At 44.1% G+C, this 15,000-nt stretch overlaps 1 protein-coding gene and 1 pseudogene across 1 annotated transcript in view; both read left to right on the top strand.

Annotated features, from left to right (window-relative positions):
- si:dkey-156n14.3 (zinc finger protein ZXDC) overlaps window positions 1–15,000 on the top strand; it is a 46,186-nt gene that overhangs the window by 19,528 nt on the left and 11,658 nt on the right. Inside the window, exon 5 of the mRNA XM_054733976.2 lies at window positions 4,699–4,869. Within this exon, the coding sequence (XP_054589951.2) occupies window positions 4,699–4,869 (171 nt within the window). The remainder of the gene's footprint in view (window positions 1–4,698; window positions 4,870–15,000) is intronic.
- LOC129154126 (5S ribosomal RNA) lies at window positions 10,852–10,969 on the top strand (annotated as a pseudogene).

Genomic DNA, 15,000 nt, shown 5'->3' with positions numbered 1-15,000 from the left:
TATATATGTATATGCATATATGTATACGTATATATGTATACGTATATGTATATATGTATGTATATGTGTATATATATTTATGTATATGTATGTATATGTGTAAATATATTTATGTATATGTGTGTATATATATTAATATATGTATATGTATGCATATGTGTATATATATATATGTATATGTATATATATATGTATATGTATATCTGTCCAGAAGCACCTCCCGCTCCTGTATTTTTAATTCCGACACCTACAGTGGGGCAAAAAAGTATTTAGTCAGCCACCGATTGTGCAAGTTCTCCCACTTAAAATGATGACAGAGGTCAGTAATTTACATCATAGGTACACTTCAACTGTGAGAGACAGAATGTGAAAAAAAATCCATGAATTCACATGGCAGGATTTTTAAAGAATTTATTTGTAAATCAGGGTGGAAAATAAGTATTTGGTCAATAACAAAAATTCAACTCAATACTTTGTAACATAACCTTTGTTGGCAATAACAGAGGTCAAACGATTACTATAGGTCTTTACCAGGTTTGCACACACAGTAGCTGGTATTTTGGCCCATTCCTCCATGCAGATCTTCTCGAGAGCAGTGATGTTTTGGGGCTGTCGCCGAGCAACACGGACTTTCAACTCCCTCCACAGATGTTCTATGGAGTTGAGGTCTGGAGACTGGCTAGGCCACTCCAGGACTTTCAAATGCTTCTTACGGAGCCACTCCTTTGTTGCCCGGGCGGTGTGTTTGGGATCATTGTCGTGTTGGAAGACCCAGCCACGTTTCATCTTCAAAGCTCTCACTGATGGAAGGAGGTTTTGGCTCAGAATCTCACGATACATGGCCCCATTCATTCTGTCCTTAACACGGATCAGTCGTCCTGTCCCCTTAGCAGAAAAACAGCCCCAAAGCATGATGTTCCCACCCCCATGCTTCACAGCAGGTGTGGTGTTCTTGGGATGCAACTCAGTATTCTTCTTCCTCCAAACACGACGAGTTGAGTTTATACCAAAAAGTTCTACTTTGGTTTCATCTGACCACATGACATTCTCCCAATCCTCTGCTGTATCATCCATGTGCTCTCTGGCAAACTTCAGACGGGCCTGGACATGCACTGGCTTCAGCAGCGGAACACGTCTGGCACTGCAGGATCTGATTCCCTGCTGTTGTAGTGTGTTACTGATGGTGACCTTTGTTACTGTGGTCCCAGCTCTCTGCAGGTCATTCACCAGGTCCCCCCGTGTGGTTCTGGGATTCTTGCTCACCGTTCTCATTATCATTTTGACCCCACGGGATGAGATCTTGCGTGGAGCCCCAGATCGAGGGAGATTATCAGTGGTCTTGTATGTCTTCCATTTTCTGATAATTGCTCCCACAGTTGATTTTTTCACACCAAGCTGCTTGCCTATTGTAGATTCACTCTTCCCAGTCTGGTGCAGGTCTACAATTCTTTTCCTGGTGTCCTTCGAAAGCTCTTTGGTCTTGGCCATAGTGGAGTTTGGAGTCTGACTGTTTGAGGCTGTGGACAGGTGTCTTTTATACAGATAATGAGTTCAAACAGGTGCCATTAATACAGGTAACGAGTGGAGGACAGAAAAGCTTCTTAAAGAAGACGTTACAGGTCTGTGAGAGCCAGAGCCACTATCTCCGCTACACTCCGGCACCAACTCCGCAGCAAAAACGGTCCCTTTGTAGTCTATCAGAGCTGTTTCGCTACTGCGGCCGTGTGGCGCACTGTGCCGCCCGCCGTTCCGCCATCCGGCAAAAATAAGATCGATCCTATTTTTGCCGGACGCCGGAGCACCTCCGCAGTCAATAGACAGAAATCACAACGGCCCAACAGGAAAAGGAGCAAGCACAACTTCCGTTATTTCACAATAAATCGATAAACAAAAAGCGTTTTTTGTTTCATATGCACAGGTTTAACAACTTTTAGTAACTATCAATGGCGTCTGAACTTTAAATGCACAAAAATAAGCCATAAATACAGTTTCCACTATCAAAGTAGTCACCCTTTGTTAATCCAAATACTGCTGATCTCTTAACACAAGTGATGGGCAGATTAAACAGTTCATTACGATGCTTCTCCCACACAACGGGTGTTTGGATCTAACTTCTGCATTTATTGCTCAGACTCAATCGCAAGATCTCGAAAATCCCGCGCATGCCTGTTTGCGCACCTCAGGTCTCCGCACCGGAGCGAAGCCGTTGTAGAGCGGGTACAGTATAATTTGAGTTTGGAAGCGAGCGGAAAGCGGGGGCGGGGCGGAGATAGTGAAATTTTGGGGTTACTCTCTCCTCCGCCTTTGGAGGAGCAAATGGGGAACAAGATCTCCTGTGACTTCTTTCCAATTTTCCTTCAAGTTGAATTCAACATAATAAAACCAGGAAAGTCTAAGGACTTCTACAAGGTGGAACGGCAGCACATTGTTTTTCTTTCTCTTATTTTCTCTGGTTCACAGAAGCCTACTCTCCTCAAAGCCTCACTGTGTCCCTAAATAAGAGACATGATTAGATCTTGCAGCCACCCACCCCCCACCCCCCAACGCCGGCTTTCCAGACACCACAACGCTTGGTGTGACTGAACCTGAGTTCAGCGCTTCTTATAACACAGAAGAAATAACGCGTACCTAGAGGTGCGTTCTCTAGTTCTCTGGATTTTCACGTGCTGAGCAACCCGACCCAATCAAACGACATAATTCATCGGCCCAAATCTGACTCAGCCTCTCGGGCTTACTCTGTTTGGGTTTGTTCTCAGGTCGTAACTCCCAACGCTCAGCCCTGCATCAGCACATAAAGGCGGACCAATACTTCCTACTTGGTAAATCTGGAGGACACTTCCCACTCTGGCAAATTAGGATGCTACACTGGTGCTGCGGTTTAAAAACAAAACTGCATTCCACTATAATCCATTATGGTGTGCTTCTTCCATGACTCACACTCGTTTATGTCTGCATTTCGATGCATCGATTGTTTGATTATTTTCTTCAGCTCTAATGATAATATCACAAAGTGTCCTAACCCCCGCTGCCAGCTACTGTTAGGCTGGGATAACCACCGTGCTCTCAGAATGGGAACTCCGGATATTTTGGGCTTTTAAGTATCAAACAACCTTTGCAATGAAAGCTTTTTACTTTGATGAAAACGACACGTTTATATTTCTGAAACTTTTTGTTGGCGTTTTTCAACACTGTAGTGATGCAAACTTGGTAAACCCTTTGTGACTGACCGTTTCTATTCAACTATAGCTTTAATTCAGCCTTTGTGACGGATCCAGCCCCTATAGAGCACTGTGAATGACTAGCCAGAACGCTGCTAGTGTTCCAGTGAAGCGTTCCTAGACCAAACCTTGCAAAGCAACAATTAGGTCTAGTTCGCTTGCCTACTTGTCTTCCCTAAAATCCCATTAGATGTTGAATAAATTCAGTTCCCAATGACAAAAACCCTTAAATTAGTGTTTTCTTGCAATGATTACAGTCACTATCACTGACCATTAAGCATAATGAAAATATCTGGTATATTTATTTTTCTTCTACATCTACAGCATCTCAGCTTCTCTTCTGGCACTCGCAGAGTACAGACGCTTCCCTTTTTGCTCCCTTATCTTTTTTCCCAAGGCTCTTTGACCTGTCTGCCCACAGAGCACCTCTCTGCATTTTTTCTGAAAATCCCTATTTTTTAGAAATGGATTTAATTAATTGGTCATTCAACGCGATTGATAAGATTTTTCAACAATGGGAACGGAGCAGGGGGCTCCCACTTGCCCGCAAGGGACACACCCGGCAGGGTATATGCTCGATTCCTGGAAAGAATGGAGGATTGTATGCCTCTCCCAGTTGTCCATTGAGGACGTCGAAGATGTGTGGATGTTTGGCCTGATGATCACTGGATTTCTCCTGATTGGAGTGGGAGGATATCTGGTTTTCTGGAAATTTGGGAAGATGGGAGTGATTGGAGGGCGATCCGCACCCACGGAAAGCACCGTCCGTGTGGAGACCTCACAGACTGGGACGTTACTCGAGGTGAATCGTAAGCTGGACAGCTTTCTAGCTGTGTTACTGGTATTAGTGTGCAAAATGGATGTCATTTCGGAGAGGGTCACCGGACGGTGTGGAGATGTTTAAAACCTGAATTGGCTTCACTGGAGGACTTGAATGACCAGTTACAGACTTCAAGGCAGAGAGGAAAATTATCTCTGCCTGACCTAAACAAAGTCTTGTTATGCGAATATGACACCATGGCAGCCTTGTGAATGCCAACAACAAACCCCCACGATGGAATGCAGACAGATGCTGTGAAAACCCGACCCCCCCCCCCCCCCCCCCCCCCCGCCTTCGGATTGGTGGACTTCAGCCTGGCGAGGTCATCAACCTGCAGGTGTCAATGTGCTCTGCACTCCTCCCAAGATCTCCCTCCCACCTGTGGCTTCAGTGGATGAGCGCCATACAGGGCTGCTCTCACTGGGGAAACAGGATCCCAGCCCCCCCCCCCCCCAGTGGCGCTTGAAATGAGCGCCGTTATGGTTGCTCTTGTGGTCTGCCTGTATCTGTTCTGTCTACATGTGTGTGTGTAACCTTGGTCAGGCTGTGCTGCGGAGTCAAGTTCCTATGCTCTGGGTCGGAGCGCTGGCAATAAAGTTTTTTCTGATTCTGATCTCTGGCTTTTCCAGCAGGTGAGGATGTGTTTTCTTCTCGTTTCAGGATGTAATGCCAAGTTTTCAGCCCGAAGCAGTCTCTACATCCACTCAAGGAAGCACAAACAGGACGGCAGCAGCCCGAGGACTAGGTGCCCTGTTGCCAGTTGTTCCAAGCACTTCTCATCACGCAGCAGCCTGAAGAGTCACATTATCAAATGCCACCACCTGAGTCCTGGTCAGTCACCTCACAACCTAGAAGCCAAAGTTTTCTGTTGTTTGTTAATAATAACAATAATAATAATGGATTATTTTAAGTTTTAACGCATAAAAAACCAAAATCAAGCATGGGCAACCCTGTTGAACTCATTAAGTCACCCAGAGGAAGTGATTGTTTAATTTATTTAAGTAGTGCCAAATCACAACAAGGTACTTCAAAATGTAAACTTTCCAATAGAGGTCAGTTTATTTAGCCAATTAGTAATGTTTCCCATGTAAGGAACACAACAGATTGCTTTGAGTCATTGAAGCGTTTTGTCAATCCTCATACTGAGCAAGCATGTAGCGACAGTGGAGAGGAAAACTCACCCTTAAACAGGAAGCAATCTCAAGAGGATCCTGGATCAGTATACGCAGCCATCTTCCTCAACTTACTGGGGTTGGAGAAGACAGAGCAGACAGACAGGTAAACTAGTAGTAGCACATTCTATGTTAAATTGTATTTTAAGACATAAAAAAATTTGTGTTGGAAATATAAATTAAAAAATGCTTTTCTGACCCTTTTTTGTAAAGGACATGCTTTCTTGTGACAGCACGCGTAATCATTTGGAATCGTAGAATGTCCAAGGAAGATCCCGTCTTTCTCGCCTCTGATTGACTAGATGGGCTCTCCTACGGTTGACTAACCGGCATCTTCCCTTGCTAAGTGCAGACTGTTCTGCAACCAACAGAAAACTGTTTTGGGGAATTTTGTAAAGAAAATGTGAACTTAGCGCGGCGAGAAGAGAGGACCTTCCTTTGACATGCCCAGAGTCCCGTCATGGTCGAAAAATAGTTCCCAAAAAATTTTAACCGACGTCTTTTCTGGCCATGAATTCAATGTCTTTCGGCGCGTTTCATTTGGACATTTATAAATATAAAATTCAGTCTTATTACTGTAAAAATAATCATTAATATCAAAGCAAACTCCAAACGACCATTCCAACATGGTCCTCCGCGTTTAGGTCAGGTGTCTATTAGTTGAGCAACCCCTAAGACACATTTTTAACAAAAAATATTTCTATCAACGAAAATGTTGTTGAAACCCAGCAAACATCTGGATGCTTAATAACGGCTAAACAACGTTAGTCCGATAAAAGTTTGATATTTTAAAATACGAACTACTATTGCTATGTTTTCAAAGACGGCTAGTTCCAAAGTGGAAGCTGAAACAACATCTTCTCCGGAAGCGGAGCAGTGCGGGCTAGAGGGAGCCTAAGTCTCCTCCCTTTCTGGTTGGCTCATGGGTCCCTGGAAGAACGAAAAATCGAACGCAAGTTAGCGGGGCTAAACCGCTATTTTGTAATCCGCTTTGCCTTATGCCCCGGATCGCACGTATGTTGTACTGCAGTTCGTTTAGCTGCTGTGCGTCGTCTGTGTCGGCGGAGAAGTTGGGGCCGGGGAGAGGGGTGGGGCCGCGCTCAGCCTGGTGGGTGACCAAGCAAAGCCTGGCGGCCAGTCTGATAAAGCACTGGGGAAGCCACGCACCCCGCATACACACCATCCACAGAAGAAGTGGATGGACATAGCCCGCAGTGTTGCCAACTGTTTTTGACTGAAAATAACTGAAATTCCCCCCAAAAGTCACTAGATGTCGCCAGATGATGTCACGTGCCAATTTGCATATGATGCAATGACATCATCTGGTTTGCGTGATGACGTCACCATGTCTGCATCACGACGTCACTGGTCTTGTAGAGTAAATCAAATAAAACCCTCGTGATTTTATTTAAAAAATTATTTATGTTTTAATATTTTATTAAAATAAAAACCCCATAGAATACAAAACAGCAGCCTTTAAAACATCAAGGAAAGATGGCACAAAAAAATGGAAGGAATATTTCTATAATATCTGAAGGGAATGGAACTCAAACACAAAAATATTAAATTGATAGGATTGTATGTATGAATGAATTAAAATGAATTTTCTCTTGTAGTTTTCAAGAGCCAGGCTCTCGATTTACCGGTCGATCTACGTCCCAATCCTCACCTATGGTCATGAGCTTTGGGTAATGACCGAAAGAACGAGATCGCGGATACAAGCGGCCGAAATGAGTTTCCTCCGTAGGGTGGCCGGGCTCAGCCTTAGAGATAGGGTGAGGAGCTCGGACATTCGGGAGGGACTCGGAGTAGAACCGCTGCTCCTCCGGATCGAAAGGAGCCAGTTGAGGTGGTTTGGGCATCTGGTCAGGATGCCTCCTGGACGCTTCCCTGGGGAGGTGTTTCGGGCATGTCCTGCCGGCAGAAGGCCCCCGGGTCGACCCAGGACACGTTGGAGAAGTTACATCTCCAATCTGGTCCGGGAACGCCTTGGGGTCCTGCCGGAGGAGCTGGTGGACAAGGCCGGGGAGAGGACGGCCTGGAGCTCCCTAGTTGGGATGCTGCCCCCGCGACCCGGACCCGGATAAGCGGAGGAAGACGAGAGACGAGACGAGAGACGAGAGTTTTCAAGTGCCTTGAGATGTCTTCTTCTGTTGTGATTCAGTTTTATATACTGACCTAACAGATAATATATGTAGCGTGTTTAACTACATACTAGAATCAACACTGTTTGCTATCAGTTTTGTTAGATTCTGAGAAAAGATCCAAACGAGTTAACAATGAAGCTTCTATCACATATAAATAGCTAGGATATTATAAATTCGATAGAAGTTCATATGCCAGCGAGCTTGGTCTAATTTTAATCCAAAGGTAAATTTTTTATTTTAAGATAATTAAATTTAATAGCAAAAGTTTATTTATTTAATCAGAAGTTTAAGGAATCTTTAAGCACATCTGTTGTGCTAGCCACAAGGCTGCTGCTAGCCGCTAAGTGCAAGGAAACACCATGCTGTGTTTCATTTCAACAAGAGCGTCAAGCTTTTAAAGTTAAGAATTTTCGTATTTTCACAACTATAGGGCGCACCGGGTTATAGGGCGCAGCTTCAGTTACGGGTGTCTTGTTGGTATTTAACACATACAAAAGGCGCACCGGGTTATAGGGCGCAGGCGCGGGCACGGTAAAACGTACCCGTAAAACATCTGTGTGGGCTCGGGACTCGGAACATATCAGTGCAAACCAGACGTTGTGAAAATTCTAAACAGCCAAAAGCATGCTTCACTTCACTGGTCTAGTCCTGCTTCAGACCTGGTTTAGAGCGCACGTGCACTTCCTCATTGCGTGCGCTGACGGCTCGTGCTCTTCTAATGGGCTCGACACACGGGAGGCAACTTCGCCTCTCCTCCATTCATTTTCAATGAGACACGCGCGACAAAGCGATAATCGCGGGTCTCCCTCCTACTAAAGCCGGGCGCACACCGGGAGCGCTGCAGGAGGACACACGGGGATTTATGGGGGTTGGATGAGGAAAACGAAGTAAAGAAAGTAAATCCGTGTTTTGTGATCAGTTTAATTTGACATGAACACGACAAACACGCCTCCTTGACAATCTTTGTGAGTAAAAAAAACGTGTAGAAATAACGAACAACGTGTGTTATTAGGTAAATAGCGCCGTGAGCGGTTCTGATACTTTTTGGGTCGCAGCTGCTCGCAGCGCCGCTTCAAGCGCTGATGCGCTGTGTTGAAGTTCAGAATGTGTTTACCGGTAGTTGTTGGATTTCACCACATAAACTTTCCACATGAACAAACTCATATGTGTGTTATTAACAGGCCTAAGAAAATCGTGTGATTTAAATTGTGTTTTATTAACCCTCTGAGGTCCGTGGACGCGTATCCGCGTCTTTTGAACAGGTCTGATTTGGGATGCTGTAGCAGCAAGACTCCGCCTCCCTGACTTTCGGTTTCAATTCAGCTTTAAGAAGGAGATTATAAACTACACCCCAGTTTTTAAATGTTGTTAATAGGCAACGTAAAAGCGGAGTTAAACTGAACTAAAAACAGACCTATTTTTAGACAATCTGATAACTTGTCAAAACAGCTGTTTAGTAATCCGTGAGAGGGAATGTGCTTGTGAACATAAAAAACCCACAAAAACATGAGATCCTGTTGCTGTTGGTGGAAGTCTCACATATTCAGCTGATAAAAAGCATCATTATGTAGCTGAGAGAGAGAGGAGAGCTGCACGAGTAACCAGATGTGCGCAAAAAGGAGCCGCTTCGGGGGGAAAGGAGTGGCGCGAACGGAGTAACAACAAACAATTAGACAGATATTGACGGTAAACTTCATATTTTGGAGCGATCCGGACAGATATATTGTCTCTGCAGTTTAGTAGGCTTTTATTAGGCTTATATAAAGGATGATGAGAAGGATAAATGTCCACCAGGCAGTTCAGATAGTACGGCTGTTATTTGAACTGGAAGCAGAGGAAGTGGGCGGAGACTCAGCCGGAGTCTGAGGCAAATGGCGAGGATGTTGACGACGATGTGGCAGATCCACAGGTCTGTCTTCGCTCATGTCCACACGTTCACGCCACGCCCCTTGTCTTCTACTACGTTCGCGTCTCACAACAGCACAATAGGCGCACCGCACCATAGGGTACGGCGTACATTTTGGAGAAAATTTAAGACTTTTAGGTGCACCTTATGGTTGTGCAGGGTATCTGTGGGTCCTTAAAATGTCTTAAACAGTCTTAAATTTAGTTTTCCAAATTTAAGGTCTTAAAAATCCTTAAAAATGACAAATAATCCTTAAATACATTTTCCAAAGGTCTTAAATGTCCAAAGACCCAATAAACAAGATTCTTTTATTTCTATAAAATTTTCATAAATTTCTAGTTCAGCATTTTTTGTGTACGATGTTGGCGTAAGCGGAACCGTACACATTCAGTTGGTTGTGACAGGGGCCTATTTTTAGATGGGCACATTAGCTGGTTAAGCTAGTGGGAGCTTGCGCCATGGAGAAGTGAAAGTTTAATGGTAACTGGATAGCTTATTCCACGTTGGTGACGTGGTAAGCACCGGTTCCAGGCAACAGCTGGAAATTATAGCTTAAATTTAATTTGAAAAAATTTCTTAAATTTGGTCAAAATGGCCTTAAAAAAGTCTTAAAAAGTCTTAAATTTGGCTCCCTTAAACCTGCAAATACCCTGTTGTGAAAATATGGTACTAACACTTTTTTAAAAAATGACAATTTAGAAATGACAATTTTTGAACAGACAATTTGATATTAAACTTGTTTTAAAGGCAAACCTGTGACTGAATGAAAGCTAAAATGGAAATAAGAGTTTTTGGATGCGTGAATGAATATCAGAAGGTTTCTTTCAGCGAGAGAAGCGAGTTCTGGGTTGGAAATGATGTTTTGCAGCTAACTGAGTCGTTTCTTAGAAGAACAGCATCAAACACCATCTTGTGTGCTACCTCACCCAGCAAGACGACCCTCCGTGTGGATCCGGAGGTCAAGGAGGATGTTGTCAGCCTCAGGGTACTCGGTCCGGTAGAGAAGACTCGAGTAGAACTGATCCTCTGGTCCAGAGATGTCGCGGGTACACAGTGTCGAGCGTCTGGCTTAACTCTGAAGGAGTTTTGCGTCAGCTGGTTACAGTTGCGTTTATTCAGAGCGATTCTATCAGCGTGACAGAATGCTTAGTAGAGATTCGGGCGGCCGTTCCCTCGTCTCCTCGTATGGTTAAAGAACTGGCTTACAGCTGCGGGATATTTGGTTTTAACAAAACCCCTCAGAACACGCCCTCTCAGCATCAGAAAGCTTGGTCATGAAGTAAAGACATGTGATGGTTTTACCCTTAACCCTGGATATCCCTTCTGAATGAGGCTGGTTACACGTGCAAGATGACCTTCTGGTTTACTGAACACACATTAGGATTATCAACAATAATCATTATTATACCCGAAGCATAATAAGTCATTTCAGTAATTAAAATACATTTATACTGAACCAAGAGATTATTCATGATGGTTGTAATAACAGTAATAAAGTCAAGAGTTTATTAAAATTATTATTTAAAATTATTAGTGTGAAACTTGAAGTGTCCTTCATTCTGGGACGGAACAGCAGCAGTAATGTGACTCTTACGGCCGTACCACCCGAACACGCCCGATCTCGTCTGATCTCAGAAGCTAAGCAGGGTCGGGCCTGGTTAGTACTTGGATGGGAGACCGCCTGGGAATACCAGGTGCTGTAAGCTTTACGATCTTTAAACCACACCACCACATAGTAAGTGCACACACATATGGTTCTCACACACACCGAACAGTCTGGACTTTGCTTAAGCACAGTTGCACTACAAAGTCACTAAAATGTGGTTTGCACAACTCTGGACATTATATAATATATATATTTTTTCATTTCCATTTAATACTTGTTCAGCCGCTGTTTTGTATAGATATTTTTATTTCTTCATACATTCTTATACATTTACATACTGTGTATTTTGTTGTACAGTTACTTTAATCTCAACTTCAGCTTATATATATTTTATCTTATTCCTTCCCAGCTAAATTTACCTTTATTCTAATTTGTATTGTATTGTGTATTTTGTTGTAAAGCTATTCTATTATTCAACTTTAATTCAGATATATTTTACCTTACTCTTTCCCAGTTAAAGTTACCCTTCATTTTAATTCGTGGTGTACAGTCTTTTTATTTTCAACTCTTAGGTCACGAGCAGTTGTGTAAGGCATTTCACTGCATTTCGTACTATGTATGAATGTGTATGTGACAAATAAAAATTTGAATTTGAGATAAAGATGATATTCAGCAGACATCACGGCTCCTGGCATGGTTAATCTGTGGGGCAAAGTAACAGACGACCCAGCTTGACCCAGCTGGGAAAATGTGACCTTTGTCACAAACTAGAGGCCATTCATGACGCTACACGCTGAGCTAATTATACTCAGTCTTTTCCTTTCAAATGGTTAGAGGATGTGGCATCTAATCTGGGTGTTAAGGTTGATTATCGGCTTAATTTACATTTATAAGTCCATAATGAAACCCAGCAAGCTCTTGTCAGCAGGGAAATCTTAACAAGGTGAAGTCTTTTTGCTTAAGAACTATATGGAGAAGCATTTATAACTTCTGGTTTACACTATTGCCAGGGTTTTTGCTGGCTCAGACCGAGGCAGAGGTGGTACCATCCTGACCGTGCGCCAGCACATGCACACTCACTATACATTCAACTGCTTCACTTTTTCAAAGGCTAAATATTTTTATAGTAAAATGTTTTTAAACATGTGACCTACATTTCAGTAACATGTTAGGTTTGTATTAATAACACTCATCTTAGTCACAATAACACACAAATATATGCAGTAAAATATAATGTATTTCATTAACATGCATTTGTGTTGGAAATGCTAATAACATGTCATTTCTGCTGCTAACAGTGTAATGGTGGCATGTCTGTTATGTACGGGTTGGCAATAATCCAGTTTAAATTATGTTCAAAGATAGAAGCGTTTGTGAATTATATACCAAACGGCTTGCCGTAGCCTTGTAGCAGTAATGTGACCGTATCTGCAGCGGTTCTGATCCGTAGCGCTGCAGGATGCAGAACAAACAGGATGGTGGGGACTTTTCATCAGCATGTACAGTTGAGTCTTTCTCAGTTTTACATCATCATATATTTTTCTGTGCGCCACTTGATCGTGAGACTGCTACCGTTAGCTTTAGCATTAGCCCATCTGCGTGTAGCTGCACTTTTCATCCCAAACTTTGGACCGGTTCTGCCTTTGTGCCTTTGCTGGTTCCTTTATTTTCCTCCACTGCATCCAGATTTCCACACTGTTCACCAGTAAAAAGCATTTTTCTTACTTTTGTTCAATAAAGTTCTGGAGAAAATAGTAATTCAAAGATGTTGCACCAGTGGTACGTTTAAAAAATAGACTCACACGCACCGACAGTGTTTTACGTCGCGCTGTACAGCCCTGCTCTGATGTGGAAGAGCCTGGGGGGAAATCAGGACGTCAATAGCACCAACCACAGATACGTACCAACTAGCGAGAAAAGCAATGTTTGATCTTTTTCTGCAGCGGTTTTAGTGCTTTTCGGCGCACTGCTGCTGATACAGCGCCCCTACAGTGGTGCAACGCTGCAACTGCAGTTAAAATAACATCCTTGTAGCTGGGGGGGCAGAGTGAAATCAGGCTGGGGTGGCCGCCACGCAAATCTGAACGCGGGAACAACCCTGACTGTTGCATTAGTCTTTAATCATAGGTGTATTTCTAGGTTGTAGCTTGTTCAGAAAGCTGCAGCCCGTTTTTTTTACTCACACTTGTAGATTTGTTCACATCACTCCAGTTCTGGCTCCCGGTTAGGTTCTGTGTGCCATTTGAGCTTCTCATGGATTATGTTCCATCACGTGGACTGAGGTTGGCTGACTGAATGTCCCTAGGGCAAGGCTACAGAGAAGAGGTTTTAGGTGGCGGCGCCTTCTCTTCGGAATATGTGACCAGTCACCATTAAGCTTGGTTTATGCTTGACGCATTCACTTTCCGCGCGGTGATGCGGCTCGCGGCTGGAACGCGCTTCACAACTCGCAGCGTTTATGGTTCATGCGGCTCGTCTCTGCGGAGAGCCAATATTCTCCCAAACTGTAGGGGGCAGCATGGAGCTCTACGGCATGCATCCAACACTACACCATAGTAGAAGTAGAAATTACTGTTTACAACATGGTATTTCAGCATTTTTAACAGCGTCCTCGTCTTTTCCGACAGTGCGAGCTATTTCTCTCCAAGAATTATTAACAACATGTTGATCACGGTGATCTCTGAGAGCTGCATCATACAAATGTCTGTATTTACCAACCTCTGCCGTGCCGGTCCGCCATGTTTTTCCGCGTCCGACCGTCCGCGTGGTTAGAAATTTTCCGAGGTGCGCGTTGCGGAAATCTTGGGCCGTGCGGAGACGCGGTGGAGGGGCGTGGTTGTTAAAATGACGCAACTTTTCCGCGCGGAGCCGTGCGGACCTCGCGGACGCGTCGGGCATAAACCAACCTTTAGGCAGGCATCATTTGTCATTTTTAAGTTACTGAAAACTTATTTTTACTCCAAAGCTTTTAACACCTTGGACTGATGGGGTGGTCCTGTTTTTATGACTTTTTGTGTGTGATTTTATTTTTGTGCATATTTTATGTTTTTAATTGACTTTTGTCATTTTATTGTATTTTTCATGTTTTATGTTGAGCACTTAAGGGCAACGTGTTGCATTTAAAGTGCTATACAAATAAACTTGATTGATTGATAGATAATGAATCAGTGTAGCTACTAGCTAACTTAGCTAACCCAAAAAGCTACGACGGGCTCCAGGTTAGGCCACACGCACGGCTGCCTGGCTTCTGCTCGAGGCTGTAGTCATGCTGGTCGCCTGCGGAGATCTAATATGGACCGTGACTGTTACAGGCACAGCCTCGGAGCTCTGCGATCGTAGCCGGGCGCCGTGGCCTTTCACATCAGCTCATGCTCCACGGTCAGAGATCAGCGGAACATTATCTACTTACTAACTCAAAGCTAACAGGTTTTCTGGGCATTTATAGCAAGAAAAAGAGGAGAGCAACTCCAAAATGTAGGCACCTCCTAGGGTAATCTGACCGAGGATAGCAGGCTTCACTGGTCCACCGCGGTCAAAGATCCGTGAGTCCACTCTGGGAGCGTCGACACAGAGCCGTGACCCATGCCGACACTCCCAGAGCCAGCAGTGTCAACATCGGCGGACTTGGGGATCTCTCACCACAGCGAAGCCCGATAGCCTCCGCTATTCTCGACCAGATACATAGCTCTAGTTCAATCCAATCTATTTATAAAGCGCCAAATCAGAACCAGTCGTCTCAAGGACCTTCACTCAGTAAAACTTTCCAATACAGGTCAGGTCATTAAGCCAATCAGTAAAAAGTTTCCTATATAAGGAACCCAGCAGGTTGCACCGAGTCACTGACTCGTATCAGGTGTGCCCAACCCTGGTCCTCCAGATCCCCTGTCCAGCATGTCTTAGAAGTTTCCCTGTTTCAGCACACCTGGTTTGTGTCAGCGGTGATTAGCGGTGTTCTGCAGAGCCTGAGTAGCTGTTGGAACGGTGGTTCTGTCACTGAATCAGCAGGGTCTCGAGGACCAGGGTTGGGCACACCAGCTTTACTGCAATCCTCATACTAAGCAAGCATGTAGCGACAGTGGAGAGGAACAGGAAGAAACCTCCAGAGGATCCTGGATCAGTGTAAGCATGGCA

The sequence above is a fragment of the Nothobranchius furzeri genome, chromosome 3 (genome assembly GCF_043380555.1).
Source record: "Nothobranchius furzeri strain GRZ-AD chromosome 3, NfurGRZ-RIMD1, whole genome shotgun sequence".
In the NCBI taxonomy this organism is placed as follows: domain Eukaryota; kingdom Metazoa; phylum Chordata; class Actinopteri; order Cyprinodontiformes; family Nothobranchiidae; genus Nothobranchius; species Nothobranchius furzeri.
The sequence above is the reverse complement of the archived record's forward strand: the minus strand, read 5'-3'. Positions and strand labels throughout refer to the sequence as shown.